The sequence below is a fragment of the Colobus angolensis genome, unplaced genomic scaffold (genome assembly GCF_000951035.1).
Source record: "Colobus angolensis palliatus isolate OR3802 unplaced genomic scaffold, Cang.pa_1.0 Scaffold336, whole genome shotgun sequence".
In the NCBI taxonomy this organism is placed as follows: Eukaryota; Metazoa; Chordata; class Mammalia; order Primates; family Cercopithecidae; genus Colobus; species Colobus angolensis.
The window spans coordinates 801,126-826,250 of record NW_012116666.1 but is presented as its reverse complement, the minus strand read 5'-3'; the positions used below and the strand labels follow the sequence as shown (position 1 = coordinate 826,250).

At 50.5% G+C, this 25,125-nt stretch overlaps 1 protein-coding gene across 2 annotated transcripts in view; it reads right to left on the bottom strand.

The window, feature by feature from the left end:
• Window positions 1-25,125, bottom strand: part of ACSS1 (acyl-CoA synthetase short-chain family member 1) — a 56,215-nt gene that overhangs the window by 5,658 nt on the left and 25,432 nt on the right. Inside the window, exons 3-12 of one of the 2 annotated variants that reach the window (XM_011952178.1) lie at window positions 20,121-20,320; window positions 12,784-12,959; window positions 12,258-12,410; window positions 10,737-10,884; window positions 9,363-9,500; window positions 4,434-4,526; window positions 3,245-3,357; window positions 2,821-2,947; window positions 1,982-2,109; window positions 1,771-1,834 (exon numbers count right to left, since the gene is read on the bottom strand). In XM_011952178.1, the coding sequence (XP_011807568.1) occupies window positions 1,771-1,834; window positions 1,982-2,109; window positions 2,821-2,947; window positions 3,245-3,357; window positions 4,434-4,526; window positions 9,363-9,500; window positions 10,737-10,884; window positions 12,258-12,410; window positions 12,784-12,959; window positions 20,121-20,320 (1,340 nt within the window). The remainder of the gene's footprint in view (window positions 1-1,770; window positions 1,835-1,981; window positions 2,110-2,820; window positions 2,948-3,244; window positions 3,358-4,433; window positions 4,527-9,362; window positions 9,501-10,736; window positions 10,885-12,257; window positions 12,411-12,783; window positions 12,960-20,120; window positions 20,321-25,125) is intronic. The other variant, XM_011952179.1, reaches the window with a different exon arrangement.

The window sequence follows — 25,125 nt, the reverse complement described above, 5'->3', positions numbered from 1 at the left end:
AGGCTCAGGACACGGGAGACAAGAGAGACAAGAGCTTGGCCAGCAGCACCAGAGGCTTGTTGGGTCTACCAGGGGCTGCCCTTTTTCAGAGCTGGTGCAAAACAGAGAGAGTGGGGACAAATACACAATACTCACAGGCGGCTTTACAGCCAACCAAGAGCTGTTCGTCAGCTCTTCATAATTGTAGAATCGATACTCAAATTCATTAGAAATCAGGAAAATCATCATACCCATGATACACAAATTCTCCCCACACATCTGGCAGACATTAAGAAGCCTGGCGACACCAGACTTGCAATAGCTCCACACACGCAGAACGTGCCCTGGGCAACAGCGTCCACAGCAGACCATGCCCCACCACCACCCCGGCAGACCTAAGGCTGGGCTGCCCTATGAAAGACAGTGATTGCGATGCCCAAACGTTTGTCTAAAGGTCACTTCCACTGTCCTTTCCTTGATCTTGCACTTACTTTATGGAGTTCAATCCAGGGGCTTCTGAGCCCTCAGACACAGTGGACCGTGCACGGACCCCTCTCAGTGTCCCCAGGGAGTACTGGCTCAGCCACTGGACTCAGACAAAGATGGGGCTTTCCAATCCCAGGACACACCAGTGCCCTGTGGATCCCCAGCCCAGAGACGTGAAACGCAGGAGTCCCCAGAGGAGGGCCCAGGCTCCTGTCAGAGCGAGGTACCCTCAGGGGAGCACTAAGTTACCCTAGGCACACCTGGGAAACTGTCCTCATCTCCGTCCTCTCTGACCCTCCTGATCACATGTGGACGTCACCGGGCAGGGGTCCCCACCAGCTCTCTCCCACATCCCAGCCTTGCCAGCACAGTCTTTTCATGGCAACTGAAAATGCTGTTTGTAAAGCACTGAAACAAATTCTCAAACTTGTAATGGGTCAATTTAAAGAAAGCATTTAAGTAAATAATGGAACAACGGCACATAGAAGTATAGGGAGGCAGGTGACATCTGGGACACACTCTGACACAGGGTGACCTCCCAGCGGGAGGGCAAGCCGGACCCCAGGCCACTGGGCAGGGCGGGAGAAGCCAGTCTGCCCAGCAGTGCCCTGGCATGGGATCAGTGTGTGTGTCCAGGTCACGCCAGGCCAGGCAGTGTGCCTGGATGGACCTGGCATTGCAACACCTGGGTGCTCCCCCCCCTTCCCAGACCCAGACACCAAGAAGCTGGCAGACTCGAAACAATGTGTGGCCTTGGTAAAGAAGACCATTCTAGTCCCTCATTCTGCATTCCCCCGGCATGGCGCTGTGCAGTGGGAACCACAGGTCAGATTTGTCCAAAGAGTCCCAGGGCAGCACACAGCCTGCACGCTCCAGAGCACACTCCAGCACACATGCGCGGTGGCTGCAGAGCTGGCTTGAGTGCGATGACCAAGCCTGTGAGGACACATGAGGCTGGACATTTTCTCATAAACTCCCTGTAACAGGGCTGGGCGATGTCTCCACCAGATAAACCACGGACAGAGGGGGAATCCCCCCAAGCTTAGCCAAGCCCAAGTGGGTCACGGCCACTGTAGATGTGTGTCCTGGAAGGACAGCAGAACCAGGGCATTTCAGAAACCTGACCAAACACGAGTGCCGTTCAGCCTCCTCCCCTGCAGTTTCCACTTGAGAGAGAAGAACACCGAGAGCTCGGCCCACAGTATCCCCTATCACCCCCTCTCCAGAGTCTGCTCCTCGTACAGAGGCGCCCATAATGGGTGCGGGGTCAGGAATCAGGGAGGAGCTCTTCTCCAGGACACTCACCTTCTCCTTTGATGTCGTGGGGGTAGCCAATGACAGCACTTTCCGGCACTGCAGGGTGGTCAGCCTGTGTACAACAGAGAACAAAATGACAAAATGTGGCAGCCCCTGGTGCTAGAAGTGACTCGGACCAGGGACTCCCACCCTGACTTGCAGGCCCATAGGGGCATCATGGAGGTGCAGGAGTGAAGGGGGAGGCCCAGCCTGTGCTCACGATGGCGTCCTCAATCTCTGCGGTCCCCAGCCGGTGGCCACTGATGTTGATGACATCATCCATCCGCCCTGTGATCTGGTAATAGCCGCCCTCAGTTCGGTAAGCCCCGTCTCCAGTGAAGTAATAACCTGTACCACAGCAGAGAAATTCAGCACCAGGAACGCTGAGCCAGGACGCATGTCCCCACCTCACTAAGCATGAAGCTCTGCAGCCCAGCACATGGCTGCAGTCTCGCCCATCGGCCCTCCTTGCAACTCCGATGCTTCCCTATGTTCTAGAGCATGGGTAGGCGGCTCCAAGACATCGAGACTTCAGGGAGCAGAAGGTATACAAGCAGCACTTCCAAGATGCTTCTCCAAAACACTGAGTCTTGTTTACAAGCTTGAGACTGAAAATTACTGGTTCCAACAAGACAGAGGAGATAGCATTCATATAAATTTCCAACCCAAGGACAAAAAGGGAAACTAGGAAAAAATAAAAGTAAACTGGAAGAAAACTCCCAGCCTTGGTGACAGTCTTCCAAGGTACTTCTCCACCCTCCCTCCCCAGTAGCTAACAGGATCCTACCACGGGCCTGGCTGCAGGGCAGGACTTCACACGCACACCTAAGTAGCTCCAAGAAAGTCCCTGAGCAGGGAATCATGCCCACTGTCAAGATAAGGAAAGCTAGGGAGATACAGCAAAGGGAGAGGGGGTCGGAGTCAAACTCTGGCCTTGGGAGCGCCTGTTCCTGGCCACTGTGCTACACTGCACTCAAATCCCATTAAAAATGTTTTCTGAGAATAAGATTCCAGCAGTCAGCTGAAAAGGAATGAGAGGGTCCCTGACAGCCTGCTCACCTGGGTAGGCCTTGAAGTAGGCGTCCACAAATCGCTGGTGGTCGCCATAGATGGTCCTGGCCATGCCCGGCCAGGCCTGAGAGATGCACAGGGCCCCGGAGACGTTGCTGCCCTCCACGACAGTGCCCTGTAGACCCCAGACATGTGCGTGAGAGAGGGCAGGCTCTGGGTGAGAAGTGTGCCAAAAAATGACAAGCCCTGCCCTCAAGGGAGCTGTCCATAGCTCTCCCCTCTGCCCCTGAGGAGGGCCCCAAGCCGCCTGTGTGGCCGCTAGCCAGTGCATGATACCAGTGCAGTGAACGCTGTGAGGTCAGCAGCCTCCTGCCAGGTACAGACCTGGGCACACAGGAGGGAGCTGGGCTGGGCAGGCAGGGACGAGGGAGGGCAAGCACATGGCCCTCATGCGGGGAAAGCCCATACACACCTTCTCATCCATGAGGACGGGGATGATGCCAAAGAAGGGCCTCATCGCCATGCCAGGGAGGATTTCCGCCCCTTCTTCCGAGGGCCGTGGTGCGATGCAGATGCCACCCGTTTCTGCAGGTACAACAAGAAAGAAATGAAAGATCGGCCCCAGACCCAGGGATATGCATATCCAGAGTGGGGGGGGGAGGGTGGGACTGTTCCTGTTGTGGGCAAGGAAATGCCCCAGGGGCACAATGATCTTTGAGGCAAACCAGATGTGAGTCTGGTGCCCTCCACGGTGGATATGAGAAGGAGCCCCAAGATGGCCTCAGCCCCAGGAGCTCTGGCGTCCCACAGCCAGGTACAGGCCCCCTCGCCATGTCAGGGCCTTGCTTGAAGTAGGAAAGGGCAGAGCCCACCCACTTGCCCATGAAGATGGGGAAAAATAATTGCTTCTGGGCCAGCGCCCGTTCGACACGAACCCAGCAACAAAAAAAGATGCCCTCAAATCCTACCATCACATTATTTCTCTGGCACTCGCCTCTACCAGGGAAATGCCCCCAGAGACTCAGCTCGAGAATCTCTGCCCCAGGTTTTCCCAAATGGGTGGGACTGTCCCATGGGAACATCTCATTTTCTGGCTTGAGGATGAGCCCTCCGATAGTTACATTCATTACATCTGTGGTGGTCTCTCTCCCCAAGCATCCTAATAAGTCAGATACCCAAGAGAAGGGGGTACAAATCCAAACAAAATGTCACAGGAAAAATTTCTTTTCCCACTAAAATTTAAATGTAGACTCACGCTTCCTTAGAAGATAGGGCCTGTCTCGTCAGATGTTCCCCTGTTCAGAAAGGGGCACTTGGAAGGGACACGGCCCTTGAGCTCCTGCTGCACACCAGGCCTTGGGCAGCAAGCTGGGCTGTGTCACCTCAGTTCACCCTCACCTGGGCCTGTGGGGGGCACCCCCACCTCACAAAGGAGGAAACTGAGGCTCAGAGAAGTCGTGACATGAGGTCCCACAGCTGGGAAACAGCAGCCAGGCGACCTCTGAGTTCCCTCACTCTAGGCCCCAGGGTTTCCGCAGTCTCGGGCGTTGACGCGTCTTCTATCGCACCTGCTGTTGAGAGCTCGGACCCCAGTCCCAGCCTCACACCCGACCCTGCAGACCCAGCACTTAGACTGGAACCTGTTCCCCAGGCCTCCTCACCTGTCTGCCACCAGGTGTCCACCAGCGTGCACCTGCTGTCCCCCACCACCCTGTGAAGCCACTCCCAGGCCTCACAGTTGATGGGCTCTCCCACTGAAACCATACAGGAAAGAAAAAGATGTTAACAGGCTGCAAATAAACCTGAAACCAAAAGTAAGTTTTGGTTTTTTTTATTGTTTTTCTTTTTTTGTTTTGTTTTGTTTTTTGGTTTTTGTTTTGTTTTGTTTTGTTTTTTGAGACTGAGTCTCGCTCTGTCGCCCAGGATGGAGTGGAGTGGTGTGATCTTGGCTCACTGCAACCTCCACCTCCCAGGTTCAAGCAATTCTCCTGCCTCAGCTTCCTGAGTAGCTGGGATTACAGGTGCCCGCCACCACACCCGGCTAATTTTTTGTATTTTTAGCAGAGACGGGGTTTCACCATGTTGGCCAGGCTGTTCTCGAACTGCTGACCTCAGGTGATCTGCCAGCCTTGGCCTCCCCAAAGTGCTGGGGTTACAGGTGTGAGCCACCATGCCCAGCCAAATGAAGAGATTTTTTAAGGAGAAAACAGCTCTGTAATTTTTTTTTTTTTTTTGAAGAACATACAAGGAGACCTGAAAATGCAGTGAGACATGTCATATGTATGGTCATCAAAGAAATGCACATGACTATGACGTATTTTTATCATTAGGTCGTTGAAAATCAAAAAGCCAGCAAGAATGTGGGGAAAACAGGATTTCACAGACACCAATAGGAGGGTAGTGTGGTTCAGCAATTTTGGGGAGCAATCTGGATGTTTCTCTTAACGTTTAAAACTCCATACATCCAATGCAACTACTTTGAGCAACTGCTTGGGGCAGAATCTACTACGGCGGAACACCTCAAAACATGACCCCTGACGGACACCCCACAGAAATGACTGCAGATGCCACCAGAAGTGGCCATGTAAAGGGTGTCCTCAGCAGCTCTGCTCATGCCAGAAACCACACACATCCCTCAGGAGTAGGTGGCTAAATACAACATGGCACGCTCCTGCAGAGGAACACCACCCTGCAAAGAAGATGGCGAACCTCCACGACCCATGGCGGCATGGGTGAGTCTGAGGCACGATGCTGAGAAAGGGAGGGGTGTGCTGTGTGATCCCACCCAACTGAGGTTCAAGTGCAGCCACATCTGTCCGTGGTGATGCAGGCCACACTGCGGTCACAGCTCAGGTAACTCCCGTGACTGGCAGGAGCCATAAGGGGGCCTCTGGGGACTGGGAATTTCTGTAGCACTTACACATGTAAACATCTCTCAAGTTGAACACTTAACATCTGTACCCTTTAGTACACATTATATCTCAATAGAAAGGAAAAGGATACACACACACCCTAGCATTCTCAGTGTCTACCTTATGACATTTCCACACCAGGCCAGCATTCAGCCAGAACTCTCCAGGCTAGACGTGCTGTCACTAAAACACTGAAATATTCTCATGCTGGTGTTTGCCTCTTGCTCAGGACCACTCACAACCCACAGCCTGTCCCAGCAGCGGCCCCCATGTCAGTGCTGCATGATCAGTGCTGGCCACATGGGCGGCTCGGTGTCTTATGTGTCACACCTGCACTCAGAACATCCACAAGGGGCAGGGAAATGCCCTGCAGCACTGGTGGACACGCTGGGAGACTGCGACAGCCTGCACCCAGCCACGGGGATGTGACCACACGAGCCAGGGCAATCCCCACAGCAGGGCAGATCCATGTGGAAAAATGCAGATTCTACGATCTTAAAACAAACATGACAGCATAATAGCACAGTGTGGTGACTTTGGTGTTGAAGAAAACATCATTTAACAGAGCCGCAATCCACTACAGGAACTGAATTGTGGAGACGGGGCCGAAGGCGCAGGAGCAACAACACCTGGAGCAGAGGTCAAGGAAAATCTTAGCTTTTTTTTTTTTTAAGAGAGACAAGGATCTCGCTCTGTTGCCTGGACTGGAGTGCAGTGGCACAATCACGGCTCACTGCAATCTTGACCTCCGGGGCTCAAGGCTCCTCCCATCTCAGTCTCCCAAGTAGCCAGGACTACAGGCATGTACCCCCACACCCAGCTCCTAAGGACATCAGCTTTAAGTTCAATGCTCCAATTTCTTCTTTTCACAAGAGCTTATCCATCTATTACTTATGAAATTGAAAGTTTAGAAAAGCTTTGAGAAATACACTTCTAGGGGAGGGTCTTGAGTAAGTGGGATTCTGACGACTCAATGGATTAAATGTCGTGAGGGCTGATCCTAGCTGCCTGGAATGGGTCTGGGCTCTGCAATTGCACTGACAAGTGTGCCAGCACAGTGCTGGCCCTGGCCAAGGTGTGGAACACACTGACCCCCAGCACGGCTCCAAGGTGCTGGGAGCCTCAGGTGCAAGACATCACAGGACACCATGCTGCCTGCCAACATTGTATACCAAGAACAGCACAACGAGGTGTGTGATTAGCACCTGGCCTCCCACAGGGCTCTGCGGCTAGAACCGGTTATGCAACAGGAATAGGAATGTGCCTATTGACCAGCTAAATACACAAAACCCAGCTGAGCCTATGCTGGGGGCTGGCTTCCTTTGCTCAGAGGTGTTCCAGGTCTGTGGGGACAGAGGCTGCTGGGATACACATCCCACTCTAATGCAGCTGCCAGAGCACACCCCTTCCTGAAATGCACTTAGTGTGGTACCCCTTGTCATTGGACCCAGTGAATCTTCCTTCAGCAGACAAATCCCATGAGTGTATCTGGAAAACCAAATCTTGGCCTTCAGCCCTGTCCCCACCTAATGCCTAGGGCCCACTCAGGTGGCCCTGCTGACAACACCTAGAGGATCTGGGAGAGTGTCTATGGCGCTGACCACCCCGCTGTTTGTTCCCAGTTCCCAAGCACTGTATGGCCCGGGCAGTCAGAATCACACGGGCCTCTCAAGCCCAGCTCCAGCGTGCCAAGAGAGACCATCCAAACTCACCACTTGCTATGGTTTGAATGTTTGTCCCTTCCAAATCTCATGTTGAAATGTAATTGCCATTGTAACAGTATTAAGAGGTGGAACCTTTATGAGGTGATTATGCCAAGAGGCTTCCACCCTTATGAGTGGGATTGGTGCCATTATAAAAGGGGGTGAGTTCAACTTCCTCTTGCTCTCTCTCACCCTCTCTTTGCCCTTCCACCATGGGACAATGCAGCAAGAAGGCCCTCACCAGATGCCAGCACCTTGATGTGGACTTCCCAGCCTCTAGAAACGTGAACCAATAAATCTCTGTTCCTTATAAATCATCCAGTTTCAGGGTATTCTATTACAGCAGCACAAAGCAAACCAAGATACACCATCTGGAAAGGAACCCCATGCTCTTTCTGAGAGGTGGAGGGACAGTATGGCAAGGGAAGCAGAGTGAGCCAGGACCCTAGGACCTGCTGAGGGTACAGGGTGGGTGCCTAGAGCCCATCAATCAGGTGGGGGGCAGAGTGAGTTTTACTGACTGTAGAACCAGGTACTGGGTTCAGCACAGGGTGCCCTACTTGCTGAGTGACCTCGGGCAGGTTCGCTGACCTCTCTGTGCCTTCTCTTCCTCCTCTGTAACGTGAAGCAACATCTGCTCTTTGCTCAAAGGATGTGAAGATAAAGGCATTTAATACATATTTGCTCTTATTAATAGTATTCAAACTCCTCCTGCTTTTTAATCTAGAAAGCTCTTTGAGAAAAGAAGGTTTTTACTGTTAAGGGGAAAATAAGGGAAAAGAGGAGGAGGAGTCATTGGATGCCTGCTGTTCCTCAGGAGCACTCCCCTTTAATCGTCTCCATGCTAAACATTACACTAAGGCTCACATCTGACCCTCTGTGGCATCCTCACCACCCTGCAGGTAGGTCTCATCCCCATCTCACATTTGGGAATAAGTGGTGAGCTCTACAGGGCACAGCCCCAGCTGCAGTGCCTCTCAACCTGTGGCCCAGATGCCCGCATGGCCTCGTGGTCACCCAGCAGTAGCAGAATCACATGTTCACCACACTCCCTTTCCAAGGATGCATGTGGCAGAATGGGACACTCTTCGCAGTCACTGCCCTGCATGCTTCCCCAGTGAAAAGCCACCAAGCAGGTGGCTGACCACACGTGATCACACATGTAAAGGCAGACATGAAGTGTGGCAGGGACAGGAGAGGGAACAGCAGTCACCGGCACCCAGTCCCTCCCAGCACCAGCCCGAAAGACAGACACCGCCGATACTGTAGAAACCATGCCACCGTCACCTTTCCAAAATGTTTCCACGTGACTTGGCAATATCCATCGACATTACCAATAGGCCTAAGCTTTGAACTGTCTGCCTGGAAACATCTACAGTAGCAGCAGGGCAAAAGCGCTGGATGGTATCCACTCCACGGACTTGGAGACAATCAAAAGGTGCAACAACGGGGCAGTGTTTAGCAAACTGTAGTTATACTATTTTTATTATTATTATTATTACTATTTAGAAGACTGAGTCTCACTCTGTCACCAGGCTGGAGCGCAGTGGTGCAATCCTAGTTCACTGCAGCCTGAAACTCCTGGGCTCAAGCAATCCTCCCACCTCAGCCTTTGCCACCACACCCAGCTAAGTTATACCACTAAATCCCATGCAGCCACTAAAGAAATGACTTGGCCCTTAACTTATTGAGTGGGTAAGTATTCCTAATGAAGATTAAGCTACAGAAATTGGGCACAGAAACAATGGCACAGAAAATGTCTGGAATGTTTTTCCCCAGACTGGTAACTGCTGCCAGCTCTGGGGAGGGGCTTATAGGTGGGAACAGGTGCTTTCTACCAGATCCAGTCTGGCGTTGCGTGAATTCACACATATAAAGCCGGGCAGCTTCATGACTGAAGTCCTGCTGAAGCCAGTATTGGCTCTGAGGGTCTACGGCAAGCGCACCCTCTCCTGCTGCAGGGCAGGCCACTCACCTGACCCCAGGGTCCGCAGGGAGGAGCGATCGTACTTCTTCACCCAAGCATCACCGTATTTCAGCAACAGCCGGACAGCCGTTGGAGCGCCATAGAACTGATTGATCTTCAGCCTCTCTACTGTCTCCCAGTACCGACCTACAGAAAGGCCAAAATTCACTGTCAGCAGGAGAGCTGACATGATCTACTTTAAACTTAGAGATCAGCCAAGACTTCCTGAGTGCTGGGCATGTGCAGACGTGCATATGTCCATATAAAAAGGATCCCTCCCAACCACCCCACCAGTGAAAGATGGAAAGAAGCCCCATGGGACAAGTCCCCAATGGCCACTCTCCTCCCAGCACTCCCCAGATCCATGGGTGGCACATTCAGGAACAGTCTGCACCTGGCTTAGGGTGATGGCCTAGTTCAAGGCGATACTACGTGGATTTAATAACCCGTGGAGCATTAACACAGAGCTTTCACTCAGTCACACTTACATGGGCTCTAAAGTGGTGACTGGAGCTTCCCCTTGTGACAGCAGAGCTGCCACTGTGTGTGTCCCAGGGAGCAGGGCCATGTGCCCAGCACGCACACCCCTGATTCCTGTAAACCCACCACCCACACCATCCCCTCCACATGGGACACTGAGCTTCCAGGGGCTGAAGTGGTGGCCTGAGACAGCACCTGGGCCATGGCCCTTAATCCCTGGTCTTGCCCCTACAACTCCTTCCTTGAGCACACCCAGACCCCAAAGGCAGAGATGGAGCACTGGGAGGTGATAACACAGTTCATGCACAGTTGTCAGCGCCATGGAACGCTGTGGCAGCAGCCTTTGGGCAGAGCCACCATGGTCTGCTTACATTAAAGCAAATATTTGAAGACACTGCTGTGTGGGAGGACGATGCCCAAGGGAGCCAGACTTCACCTTGTTTTCAAAGTGATCTCAAAGTAATGGAGATGGTTCTAGGCCATGCATAACATGGTCTGAGGGATGGCCCTGAAGGTTCAGGGGACAGGGCTTGGGAAACAGAAGAGGTGGGCAGCTGGTCCTAGCCTCGAAAAAGGGCTGGATCTGGGCAGGCAGCCTAGAGGTGAGAAGGATACCAAAGTGATGGCCCGAGGCCGGCAGTTTAAGTCAGAGGGCAGGACTGCAGGAGCAGGGGCCTTGAGATGTCCTCCAGCGCCAAGTCAGACTCCCTGCTGCTGCCCGTCGGATCTTTCTGAAGACCTGGTGCCTGGCCCCCCCGGGCATCTCAACAGCAGGACCTGGAGAGCCACACCCTCACCAGAGCCCAGGCGTCCCCCTTCCATGAACCTCTCCACAAGTCTCGAGCCTCAGGCTCTCTCCCCTGACACCAGCATGGGGTCCCAAACAGGGTTCACCATCCTTACCAGCATTGGGGTAAACTGGGGTGCTCTCAAAAAGGACACTGGTGGCACCATTGCAGAGAGGCCCATACACCACGTAGCTGTGTCCTGTAATCCAGCCAATGTCAGCCACACAGCCGAAGATGTCACCTGGCCGGTGGTCAAACACAAGCTGCAGAGACAGGAAGGGAGCATCAGGAGCTTGTCCCCCCACTCCACCATGTTCACCAGGTCACTAGGAAATGGGCATGCATATGCTGCAGTCCACAGCTGTGAGAGGCAGCGGGCTCCTCAAATGGCCTCCAGCAGCAGGACAGGTGGGAACACTGCAGAGTCCTTCTAGTTGTATGTTTAACACATGGACACCTTTTTGCATTGCCTTACGCCACGATTTTTTAAACCTCTTAAGAACTACAAAAAATAAAAGTCAAAAAGGCCAAGAATGGCATCAAGCATCATCAGCTTCGAGGAGCATGAGAGGACAGACATCCGAATCCCCTTTATTCTTCCACAGCAGCTCACTGGAGCCTGATTCCATCTCAAGATCCAACTGCCCATATGCAGGAAACACAGAGGGCAGAGGGACAACAGGCACAACCCAGACCAAAGGATACCAGAGAAAAATGGCTGGACACGACAATGGCCAAGTGTAAGGAAATGGGGGAGCATAGGCTTCAAAGGACTTAAAAGACATATCAACAATATTTTAGGCCAGGCGCAGTGGCTCACACCTGTAATTCCAACACTTGGAGAGGCCAAGGCGGGTGGATCACTTGAGGTCAGGAGTTCGAGACCAGCCTGGCCAACATGGCAAAACACTGTCTCTACTAAAAATACAAAAAAAAATTTAGCAGGGTGTGGTGGCAGGTGCCTGTAATTCCAGCTACTCAGAAAGCTGAGACAGAAGAGTCACTTGAACCCAGGAAATGAAGGTTGCAGTGAGCTGAGATCACACCACTGCACGCCAACCTGCACAACAGAGTGAGACTCCGTGAAGAAAAAATACATATTTTAATGGGCAACAGTAAGCTACAGCACCCATGGACACACATATGGGTCACAAAATTATCAAAAGCAAAACACAGGGGCAGGGGCGCAAGATGCATCAGGACATGTTGGACGGGGCTGCAGCCACATGGGCCTGGAAGGGGCATCTGAGAAACCGGGGGCCTTCCACTTCTTGATCAAAGTGGCATTTGCCTTATAATAATTCATTAAGCCACACATTTAATTTGGGTGGTTTTCTGTATCTGTCCTAAAAAGAGTTTTAAAAAATCTTTGGGCGAGTGGTCCTTAGTGTCCTGCTGCCATGTTACATGGTCAGATTCTCTGGGAGTTTCTAGACAGTGCAGTAGGGGCTCGAGGCAGCCAGGGCCCTGAGATGCTGTGGGGTGGGGAGACTCGAGGGGCCCTGCCCCAGATAGGCCAGGAAGAAACACTGACCTCTCACACCTACAGGCCTCGCTCTGCAGCAGGAGGACTTCTGGCCCTGCCCCTGCCTGGAGCCCTGCCGAGGGCCCAGCACCGCCCCGCACAGGCCTGTACCTTGTGGGTCAGGGCGGCATAGAGCAGGTAGCCTGCCTGGGTATGGACGATGCCCTTGGGCATTCCAGTGCTCCCTGAGGTGTACAGCATGAAGAGCATGTCCTCGCTGCCCATGCTCTCTGGGGCGCATACGGGGTCCTCCTTGGCCATTTCCTGGAAGGGACGAGAAACAAAGAGTCCACCGAGGGCACTCAGCCTCTCTGAGAGCACCACTCCCCCTCCGCAGCAGGAGTCCGCACACGGGATTCAGAATTCACCTGCTCTGACCTGTCCAAGTTCAATTTCAAATGTGGAAAGGACACAAAACAAAAGGGTGGGTGCAATCATTTGTGTTACAGTAAGTGTTCCAACATCCTTGTCGTATTGGAGTTTTATCTTCCCAGACAGTACTCAAGCTCACCAAATACCACAGAGTAATCCTGGGTACCTCTAGGGAGCCCAAATTGAGACCTACAACCCAAGAAGTCTCAGAGCCAGCTAACCTGATATGACCTCTCCTCAAACTGTGCAAAGTGAGGTAACCCACCTGCTCCAGCGGGACGTCCAGATCCCCCATGTGGACCTTGTTGTCTGTCCTGTGAGCCACCAGGACACGCTGCACGGTGGGGCAGTGCTTCACAGCCTCATCCACTATTTTCTTCAGCTCCATCACGCGCCCACCCCGGAGTCCTTGGTTGCAGGTGAGAACCACCTTGCACTTGGCTAACAGAGACAACACAGACATTTCTGGTCAGTGTCCTCCCGACTTTGGCCCTCATAGCTCTGACTCACATAGGACATCCAGGCCTAGGACTGTGAGAAACTCAGTCCAATCTTGAGTAAAAGACTCGATGGAAAAAGTGGGGGGCTGTCTGTTCTCTAGCCTTTGTGTGCCATGAAGAAGCACCAGGCCTTTGTCCAGTTCTGAGGCTAAGGGGAAGGAACCAGAGATAAATTACTTTGAAGCTCAACTCTTCCTCCTTGAGTCAGCAGCATAAAGACAATTTGCCAACCAGACTTCCACCTTTCTCTTCTGTCTGCCCAGGAGCAAATCCCAGGAAAGGGGCCATCATGCCACCTGCAGCAATCAAGGTGACAGAGAAACAGAGAGGCAGAGACCAAGAAAGCTGGACAAACAGAGGCCAAGCCCGAAGGTGTCCCATGTGGCTAGGCCCTGTCTAGAGTGACTTGTGTGGGCCAAGAGCCTTCACTGTCCAGAGATCAGAAACTACACCCCAGTGGATGATTGGGAGCTGCCTGCCCTCCTCACCTCCAGGAGAAGGCCCCCCTGATCCCACACCTGCTCTTCAATGACCAATGGTGCTCAGCCAGGCCCAGGGGGAAGCCAAGAGGACCCTAGCTTCCATGGTTAACCTAGGGGGAAGCCCAGAGCAGGGAAGAGGGGTGCACGCACAATGGGCCTCGAGACCCCAGGAAAAGGAGGTGTCCGCCATGCTGTTCCCCAGTGCGGGATGACCCAGAGGGATCACAGCTGCAGGGGATTACTACACAGCCCCTCAGGAAGAGCCTGGGACAAATGTCCAGCTGTGACCCTGACTGGCAGGGCCTCACCCACATCCCTCAGGCCTTTCAGTCATTTTGCACCAAAGGCCTCTTGCGGAGCTATGGGCAGAAGTGCTTGGGGACCCTCGACCAATGACTCTCAACAGTTGGGGTACAAATCCTGCAACTCCCCACCCTTTGCATGGAGCCATTTGAGGCATGTGTGACACATTCCTGTCCAGAGCCTCTCTGCAGATGAATCTCTGGTCACTCCCTGTGGCCTCACTCACCACTGCCCTATCACACTTCCAAGACAGACTCTGGTCTCAACGTTCCCTTTGGGAGAGTCCTACCTAAATAAATCTGAAAGCACTTTTGCGCAACATGCCCACCCTTTCTCCTCCTGAGAGCCCTGGAGATGTCATGGCCATGAAGGTTCCCTGAGAATTTTGCAGCACACACAGGACCATCCAGGGGTCAGAGAGATACTCTAGGCTGCCCTGGTGCAGCCACCCCTGCCTGGCACCAAGAGCCATGGCTACACACACTCTCTGCCCTTCAAGCTTCAGTGATAGCTCACCTGGGGAAACCAAGTCAGTTGGGTGGAGCCTATCAGAGACTTTCCAGACCTACATCCCCGAGCAGGGGTTGGTCCAGGCAAGCCCCCTATGGGCGAGGAAGGGAGATGGTCCAGCAGGAAGGAATGAACCTTTCTCAAGGGGATGGGAGACAAAGAAAGCTCATGGGGATGAGGATCTTTTATGAAACAGTGGCGCCAGCCCGTGCAACATGCTGAAATCACACTACACAGCAGGCAGCTCCTTCCCTGCCTCCCAAGGCACACACCTCGCCCCTAACTCGCACCTGTCCAGGGCTTCCCTGCCCAACAGGCTCTCCATGAGAGGCCTCCAGGAGGCATCCAGGAGCTTCTGAGCACCATAAGCATGTCTGGCCCACTGGTGCCCTCCATGGGTGCTGGCAGGAACCACGTGCCACTCTGGGAGGATTTGATTTTCCCTCCCTGGATTTGAGCAGGCACCAGCATCTGCGTTCATTTTCTGCTGCTTCCATAACAAATGACCACAAACTCAGTGGCTTGGAACACTCATTTTTAGCTCACAGTTCTGTTGTCTGGATAGGCTTGGCGGGGTTCTCTGCTTAGAGTCTCACAAGGCCAAAGTCAAGGACAGGGCTGGCTCCTATGTGGTGGCTCTGGGGAAATATCCACTTCCAGGCTGATTCAGTGGTTGGCAGAACTCAGTTCCACGCGACTGTGGGATTAAGATCGCCCTTTCCTTGCTTACTGTCAGCCAGGGGTCATTCTCAGCGACTACAGCCACACCACCTGCCCTGGTTCATGGCCCTGTTTATCTTCAAAGCCAACAATGGCAGGTAAAGTTGCTTTGAATCTCTCTGACCTCCCCTTCTGCTTCACTTCCTCTGCCTCTACTGGGAGCAAGTTCTGTGCATTTAAGGGCTATGGGATTAGATGGAGCCCACCTGGATATCCCATTGCCTTACATCTGCAAAGTCCTTTCACCATGCAAGTGACTTGGCACAGCTTCTGGGGGATTACAGTGTGGCCATCTGAGTGGGTCATTATTCTGCCCCCACAGCCTCTCTCAAAGCCATTCTCCTGACCTCTACCCTCCCCTCCAACACTCTCTACTCCTCAAGCAGCCTAAAGCAAGAGGGAAGGCAAATGAAGAGAGATGGTCCAAGCCTGGAAGCCAGGCCAGGGGACTGAACTCCGGAACTGCGCCTGCTGACTGAGGTGGCTGCCCAGACATGTGATCCCTGGTGGTCAGACTCACAATATGCACCCACCTCCCAGTGACCAACTGAAGATGGCTGCACATTCTTTCACCTGCTCTTATAGAGAAGCCGGATCCAGGTCTCCTCCCCTTGAATCTGGAATGGCCACAGACTGGTTTGGCCAATCTAGTAAGACAAGAGTGATGCCAGGCCTGTCCCAGCCTGGCCTGTAGGACACTGGCAGCTGCTATTTCTTTCCTCTTGGAGCCATGTGCTGCCATGTGACAAGCCTGACTGCTGAGGCTGCAAGGCTATGAGGAAGCCCAAGTCAGCCACGTGTAGAGGCCACATGGAGAGAAAGAGAGGCCTGCCAGTCCCCAACCCTTCAAGTCAACCTGACTAATGTCCCAGATGTCATGGAGCAGAGAACAGCCATTCCCCGTCCCCATCTGATTCCTGCTCCACAGACCCATGAAATAGAATAATAAAATTTATAGTTTTCAGTTGTTTTAAGCACTAAGTTTTGGAGTAGTTTGTGACACAGCAATAGAAAACCAAAACAGCCCCTCATTGACCCAAGAGGACACAGATACCTATCTTAATAGAATCTTGTCCCCAGGAACCTGGCACCTGCAGAGCTGCACAAGGAGGCTGAAGGATATCAGGGCAGAGTCCTCTTCAGAACAGAGTCCTGGCCCCTGCCCTCTCATGCTTGGTTGTTTAGTAATTCTGAGGTTCTGGGAGCACCCCAGCCTCCAGCTACTAAATCCCCATATGCTGAAGTCACCAAGAGTCAACTACTATTGCATGTTTCAAACAATCTTAACAGAAGCACTGGGTGACCATGGCCACACCAGCAAGAGAGGAAAGGGGCAGCTTAGCATAATGCTGAAAGTATGAACTATGGCGGCAGAATGTCTGTGTTCAACTCCTGGCTCTGTCACTTACTAGGTATGTGACCTTAGATAAGTCACTTAAACTCTCTGCATCTCAGTTTACTCATCTTTAGAAAGGGAATAGTAACCTCCCAACAAAGAAAAGACCAGAACCAAATGACTTCACTGGTGAAGTCTATCAAATATTTAAAGAATTAGCAACCAATCCTTCTCAAACTCTTCCAAAAAACTGAAGAGAAGGAGATACTTTCAAATTCATTTTATGAGGCCAGCATTGCCCTGATACTAAAGCCAGACAAAGATTACTACAAAAAAAGAAAGCTACAGACAAATATCTCATATAAACAATGATGCAAAACTCTTCCACAAAATGCTAGCAAACTGTACCTAGCAGCATATTAACAGAATACACCATGACCAATCAGGACTTACCCTAGGAAAGGAAGGGTGGTTCAACATGCAGCAATCAACCACTGTAATACATCACACTACTCCAATGAAGGAAAAAAACACGTCTCAATCGACGCAGAACAAGCTTTTGACAAAATCCAATACCCTTAGATGATCAAAAACTTAAAATCAGGAATAGAAGGGGACTTAATTGATAAAGGGCCTCTGAAAACCCACAACTAACATCATATTAACGGTAAAAGGCTGAAGCCTTTCCCCTAAGATCAGGAACAAAACAAGGATGCCCACTTTTTACCACTGCAATTGAACATTATAAAAGAAGTTGTTGCCAGAGTGATTAGGCCAAAAAAAAAAGAAAAAGAAAGAAAGAAAAGACATCCAAATTGGAAAAGAAAAAGTAAAACTATCTCTATTCACAAATGACATGATCTAATATGTATAAATCCTAATGAATCCACAAAAAACTATCTTTTAGAGCTAATAAATCAGTAAATTTGCAAGATACAAGATCGCTACGCAAAAATTAGCTGTATCTCTATATATTAGCAATGAACAATACATAAACGAAATTAGGAAAACAATCCCATTTATAAAAATTCATAAAAGAATAAAATACTTAGGAATAAATGTAGCCTAGGATACGCAAGACTTGGACACTGAATACTACAAAATACTGCTGAAAGAAATTTTAAAATACCTAAGTAAATGGAAAGATATTCCATGTTTGTGGATTAATATTGTCGACATGGCAATACCCTCCAATTTTTCTACAGATTGAATGCAATTAAAATCCCAACTTTTTTTTGCAGAAATGGAAAAGCTAATCCTAAAATTCCTATGAAAATACAAGAAACCCAGAAGAGCCAAAACGATCTTGAAAAAAGAAGAACAAAGTTGGGAGACTCACACTTCCTGGTTTCAAAACTTACAAAGCTACAGTGAAGAAAAAGTTTGGTACTGAGATAACAATAGATAGATAATCATATGGATAAATGGAATAGAATAGAGAGCCCAGAAATAATCCCTTCCATATATGGTCAAATTATTTTCAACAAGAGTACCAAGTCCACTTAACAGGGAAAAGAATAGCCTCTTCTACAAACGGCACTGGGACCAATGGATAGCCATCGGACCAAGAATAAAACTGGACCCTTACCTCATACCCTGTACAAAAATCAGCTCAAAAGTAAAGACCTAAACATAAAAAGGTAAAACTTAAACTCTTTGAAGAAAACATATGAACAGGGAGGCCGAGGCGGGTGGATCACGAGGTTAAGAGATTGAGACCATCCTGGGCAACATGATGAAAGCCCGTCTCTACTAAAACTACAAAAATCAGCTGGGTGCAGTGGCACACACCTGTAATCCCAGCTACTCGGGAGGCTAAGGCAGAAGCATCACTTGAACCCAGGAAGTGGAGGTTGCAGTGAGCTGAGATCATGCCACTGCACTCCAGCCTGGCGACAGAGCGAGATTCCATCTCAAGAAAAGAAAAAGAAAACATAGGAAAAAAATCTTCACAGCATTGGATTTGGCTATGTTTTCTCAAATAATACAGCAAAGACACAAGCAGCAAAATAAAAAATCGATAAATTGGACTTCATTAAAATTTAGAACTTTTATACACCAAAGTTTACTACTGGGAAAGTGAAAAGACAACCCACAGAATGGGAGAATATCTGCAAATCATATATCTGATAGAGGTCTAATATTCATAATATATAGTAACTTACATACTCAACAACAAAAAAACAAACAAGCAATTAAAACATGGGCAAACAGCTTAAGTAGACTTTTTCCAATGAAAACATACAAATGGACAACAAGTACATAAAAGATGTTCAATATTATTAGTCATTAGGGAAATGCAAATCAAAACCACAATGAACCACCACTTCATTCTCACCACGACAGCTATAATTTTTTTAAGTGAAAAACAAGATGCAGAGAAACTGGAGCCCACATATACTATTGGTGGAAATGAAAAATGGTGCATCTCCTTAGCACAACAGTTTTGCAGTTCTTTGATAAGTTAAACATGGAATTACCACATGAGTCAGCAAGCCCACTCATAGGTACATACCCCCAAAATTAAAAGCAGGCGTTCCTATACATGAACATTCATAACAGCTCTATTCACAATAGCCAAAAAATAGAAACAACCCAAATGGCCATCAATTAATGAATAGATATTACTCACCTATTTAAAAAATGAAATACATGTGCCACAACGTGGATGAATGGAGAATGTCTGCTTAATGGGTGTAAAGTGTACATTTTGAGTGATGAAAAACTTCAGGTACTAGATAGTGATGATGACTGCATAACACTGTGAATGTACTTAATGTGACTGACTTACACACTTTAAGATGGTTACAACAGTAATTTTAGGGGAGGGGAATAATAATAGTGTTATTGCATAAAATACTTATGAAGACTAAGGTAAATTAAAAGACATAACCTTTGTAGAGTGCTTAGAACAGTGCCTGGTAGACAGTTGGTATTACAGAGTTCTAGAGAGAGAAAAAGAGAAAGAGGTGGCAGCATCACCCTTGAACGTGGGGGAGGAAACCCTGAAAGGAAGTGGAAGGGCTTCCCAGACTTTTACACAGAGGGAGGTCAACAGGGGTCTGAGAACTCTACCCACTAGTTCTATTTTCTATGAGACACAAGAGTTCTCAATGGCCCCTAGAACCTGGCACCTGCCTTGCAAAACCAGCTCAGGGCACTCCCTCCAGGAGACAGCAGGGAGCAGAGATCAGACTGCATGGACGTAGGGCCACCATCCCGACACTCAGTCCTTTGACAACAGCAAAACAAGGAAGTTATTGTTCTGCACAGTGTCCAAAACACACTGACCCACATGCAGACAGAAAGACCCCCTTCACCTGACTCCAGATCCCCAAAGATGGTCCACCCCTTCGCTCCTCAGGATAGAAGGCTTCCAGTTGTTGACCTGCGGGACCTTCCCTCTGTGTCTCCAGGCTCATCCCACCTCCACGCTTCCTTCCTGCTGCACTACACCCGCCTCCACTGGGCCCTCATGCTGCACTCTTCCTCCACTCGGCCTGTGCCTCTGCTGTTCCCTCTACCTGGAACTCTCCCTTTTTCACCTGGCTAAATTCAATGCACTGAGATCTCAGCCCATAGAACAAATTCTCATTCGGCCATGTGCCTGTCCCTAGTGGGATCTGTCATTTGTCTGTGTGACATTTTATTAATGTCTGCACTCTGATGGTCTCTACACTGATGGCCAGGCCCCCAGGAACAAGGATCAGGGAACTCCAGGATTCCTCCCTCCCCACGCCCACCTTCTCACCATCATTGATCCTCCCAGCCAAGGACACCGCACTGAAGCCAGCAAAGATGACTGTGTGGATAGCTCCGATCCTGGCACAGGCCAGCATTGCTGCCACAGCCAGAGGGGACACAGGCATGTAGATGGCAACACAGTCCCCACGGCAGACTCCATGCCTCTTCAGTGTGTTGGCCAGGCGGCACGTGGTCTCCAGCAGTTCCCTGCAGCACAGGGAAGAGAAAGCCATCAGAGATTGAGGGGGGCCAAAACGCAGAGCAGTTTGGGGTGGAGCAATACTGCAAATGTTATGTCATATACACCCAGCCCAGTGCCAGGATAACAGGCACTTGAATACTTAATGCATGGAAAGTACTTTTCCAGAAAAAGAAAAGTTTTTCACATTTGTAGATTGCTATTGGCAGAGATTCACTGCCACATTGCTAGGGTGACAAGGCTATCCTTAAGTCCACTTATGGCAGGGTTTTGTTAGGGGAACAGGAGCGTAGGGGAGCCATGGTGACACCATTTTAGAATCAATTCCATCTTAAAACTAGCAAGGCGCCGGGCGGGGTGGCTCAGGCCTGTAATCCCAGCACTTCGGGAGGCCGAGGCGGGTGGATCACAAGGTCAGGAGATCGAGATCACGGTGAAACCCTGTCTCTACTAAAAATACAAAAAATTAGCCGGGCGCGGTGGCAGGCGCCTGTAGTCCCAGCTACTCAGGAGGCTGAGGCAGGAGAATGGCGTGATCCCGGGAGGTGGAGCTTGCAGTGAGCCGAGATCGCGCCACTGCACTCCAGCCAGCGGGACAGAGCGAGACTCCGTCTCAAAAAAAAAAAAAACAAACAAACAAACTAGCAAGGCACATTCTTTGCCAGTCACGACCCACAGTCCTAAGATGTTTACAGCTGAGGAAGCAGCTTAATACCTGCAAAGGCAAACTCTTGCAACAACAGAATGTCCAGATGCCCCAATATTGCATAACATATACTTTTAAGATGATTATAGGCATGCTTTGATGTACTTATGCACTAAAATGCCAAGGATAGCTTTCTTTCAATCAACAAAGTAATAAATGTCACTTTGTCAGCCTACCCGCAGGGAGACATAGCTTTGCTTTGACATAGATAAGACCCCTATATAAGAAATAAACAAAACAGAGGCATTCCTCCTCTTGCTGAGGAGGCCCTACTATGTAACTGAGAAGCTTTCAATAAACTATGTCTTTTCACTGAGCTCAGCCACTCGCCTTGGATTTCCTTCCTGGCAAGATCCAAGAACCTTCTCCTGGGATCTGGATGGGGACCCCTTTTTCCAGCAGCAGCTTCTCAGGGACCACAAGTGTCTGAGGCATAGATCATCATGGTTCCAAAACTTCTGAAAATGTTTGCCTCCAAAAGAAAGACTGATCTCATAAGACATTTAGTCGAGACACGACAGGTCCCAGATTTCTGAATCAACACAGTCGAGGGACACCAAACAACGCCCTCAGCGGAGAGGCCCCCAGGCCCAGAGAGGGTGGACCCCAGTTCTGCAAAGCCACAGAGAGTCAGGAGTGAAGGCCGCACACAGGGCAGCCACATCTCCCTGCTGCCCCGGGACAGCACAGGCAGGTAGAGAAAGCACCCTGCTTTCTCCTCAAGCTCGGGGGCCATGGACGAGTGGAAGGGAAAGCACTGGGCACCCGCCCCGGCCCCATGTCATCCCCCACGTCTCCTACCTCCAGGGGGTGTGCCTGCCCTTCCTCTCTGGCCACTCTGGGGCCTAGCACCAGGTTTACCTGCCAATCAGGGTGCAGCATCTCTCTGGGCAAGCTGATTGGTTCAGGGCTGACACGTGACCCAACCTGGTCCAGTCAGAGTCAACCATACTCAACTCCGGGAAAACCTGGAGCACGCGAGAGCTGCCCACTTGCCCACCATGCAGCGGGAAGTGGAGGAAATGGAAGCTATCCCAAGGTTGTCTTTCCTTTCCGGGCCTCCTCATCCCTCTGAATCTGGACCTGGCAATTGCATTAACCATTTTCCCACTCTTGCTGTACTGACTTTAATTAATTATTTGCAATAAAAAGAGCTAACACATAAGGAAGAATGAGGGGAAGCTAAGGCCCCTTCTCTCTGGGCGGGGCAGGCCACCAGCCCACAACCCCTGCCCTCTGCAGAGGCCCAGAAAGCAGACCCTCCTCGGGCTTGCAAGGCCCCTCGCAGCGTGTTTGCATAGCTCTCCTCTGTTCAAAGGGTAGTCAAGGAAAGGGCTCCCGAAAAACAGTGAAGCTCAACGAGGCCACCCGGGAAACCACAGCAGAATGAAAATGAGCTCTCCGCATCACAGGCAGGGGCCTCAAGGAGGCCTTTGTTTCTTCCCAAGGCCATCTGCAGAGGGGACCACATGAGAACCAGCCCGCAGTTCTCCCCGCAGCCAGCACGCCTGCCCAGCCAGGCTCCAGCGGCCTCTTCTGTGGGATTTCATCGTTTTTCCTTCAGGCTTTCAGAAGGAGGACAAAGGCGCCATTCAGTGGCGCCCCACCCACCCCTTGCCAAGGTTTGTGATAAAAGACAGAACACTCCCCAGGAAAACCCCCAGCACCAAGCTCTACAGAATCTAGGGCTCAGCAACACTCCTGCTACTCCCGGGAGGAGGCTGGGGTGGCCTGTGACCGGCTGAAGAGGGAGCCGTGGTCAGTAGCAGGGAAGAGTCACTCAACATCCTCGGCCGGATTCTGTTTTCATAGCTCTGAGAGCTTAAGCCTCACTGCTACGAGAGATGAAGGCTTGAATGTATGCTCAACAGTAAATGGCGATGAAATTCAGTCCCTGTTCTGCAGATGGAGGGCAGCAATCTGAAGCCAAGAAAGGACACCAGACTGTCCCAACAGAAAGGCCTGGGGTAGCTTTCTGTAGTAGCTGCCTAGGCATGGGAGCTTATCTTTCTGAGCTGCCATGTGACCATCTGAGAAACAGCAAGCACCCTCCACCTTGTACAGCTGTCACAAGTATTAAAAAGAAGCAAGACCGACTTGGAACTCTGCCAAACATTCAGTAGGAATCGTCTTTCCCATCAGATGGAAACTCAGAAGTCTTTGTGTGAAATCATTTTCTAAAATGACAAAAATCAGCTAACTCACTTCAGTGAATTCCTAAGATGTTAAAAATCCCATTCTAGGCACCTTGGGAGTGAGTGGGGTGTTTGCATTGGAGAAAGAAATTGACAGGGAAAGTGTCCTCCAGGAGCACAGCTTCGATGAGGAAATGACAGCACATGTGAAGGTGTGCAGGGCACTGAGCAGCTCAGCTTGGTGGTATAGCCACTGGGGGTGGCAGGGAAGGGCAGCAGGGAGAGCTTTCTGGGTAGATTAGCTGTTGGGAGGAGGACTGGGGCAGAAAGAAGAGTGGATTTTCCCTATAGGGGCAGACGTCACCCAGTCATTGGAGCTGGACAGCTAAACGACAGCCTCCAGGGAGGGTCTAAAGAGGAGGTTTCCCTGGAAGACTGAGGCCTCAACATGGGTCCAAGAGCTGAAGCAGGGTCTGGTGAGTCCCACACTCTTGCTGCTGAGTCCAGAGGAGAGGCTTCTGATAAAGGATTTGATCCAGGTAAATCTCAGAGCTCTCTCCCTTCCTATTTTCTCTACTAAGAGAAATACCTTGGCAGAGAAGTGGAAAGGATCCTTGAAGTGGAAAGGATCCTTGGACGTCAGGTGGTGTAGTCTCCTTGGGGTTCTGAAATCTGGCAGCCACATTTTGGCCCACAGCAGCCCAGCCTCTGCTTAAACATCACACTGCCAGAGCTCACCTCATCGGGCCACCTCTCTGTCACTTTGATAGGGAAACAGTCTACCAAAAATTGGACCAAGATTTGCAACTCTTCAAACTCTACCCCTTAGTCTTACCTCAGACCTTTAAAGCTTCCCAGAATAAATCTAATTTCTCAATGACAGCCTTTCAAATTCCTGAATACTCCCCACCCCTCATCCTCTTGGAAGCTTTTCCTCCCCCCGGTTCTCTGGTTCAGCCCTCCATGACGGCACTCAATCTCAGTAGACACCCCCAGACTTCCGAGTGAACCCCCACATTCTCATGGTGCCTGCCCAGAGCTGAATGTGGGTACCCAGACCCTTGACCTCAATTCTATATTTAACCATGTTTTTATTTTTTGTTTTTTTTTTTTTAATTTTTCTGAGGTGGAGTTTCGCTCTTGTTGCCCAGGCTGGAGTGCAATGGCTCGATCTCAGCTCACCGCAACCTCCACCTCCCAGGTTCAAATGATTCTTCTGCCTCAGCCTCCCGAGTAGTTGGGATTACAGGCACACACCACCACACCTGGCTAATTTTGTATTTTTAATACAGATGTGGTTTCTCCATGTTGATCAGGCTGGTCACGAACTCCCCACCTCAGGTGATCCACCCACCTCGGCCTCCCAAAGTCTGGGATTACAGGCATAAGCCACTGCGCCAGGCCGACCATATGGATTTTTAAAATACCTGACAGGTGGCTCAAATTCAACATGAGATCACTAACCTGCACCCTCCCAACTCCTAATACATGTAACAGATGCCCTTTAACTAGGGCTTTCTCATATTATGGCCATGGAAATGTTTTGTGTTTTTTTAAAGTAGGCTTTCCATTTATCCCAATCTAATTCTATCTCAATTTCTCCCCATCTCTCCAGATGACTTTTTTTTTTTTTTTTTTTTTGAGATGGAGTCTCGCTCTGTCACCCAGGCTGGAGTGCAGTGGTGCCATCTCCGCTCACTGCAACCTCCACCTCCCAGGTTCAAGGGATTCTCCTGCCTCAGCCTCCTGAGTAGCTGGGATTACAGGCACGCACCACCACACCCAGCTAATTTTTGTATTTTTAGTAGAGATGGGTTTTACCATGTTGGCCAGGCTGGTCCGGAACTCCTGACCTCAAGTGATCCACCAGCCTTGGCCTCTCAAAATGCTGGAATTACAGGCATGAGCCACCACACCCAGCCAATTTTTGAAGCCTGGATTTTTAAGTTTAAACTCTCATTTTTTTCATTAG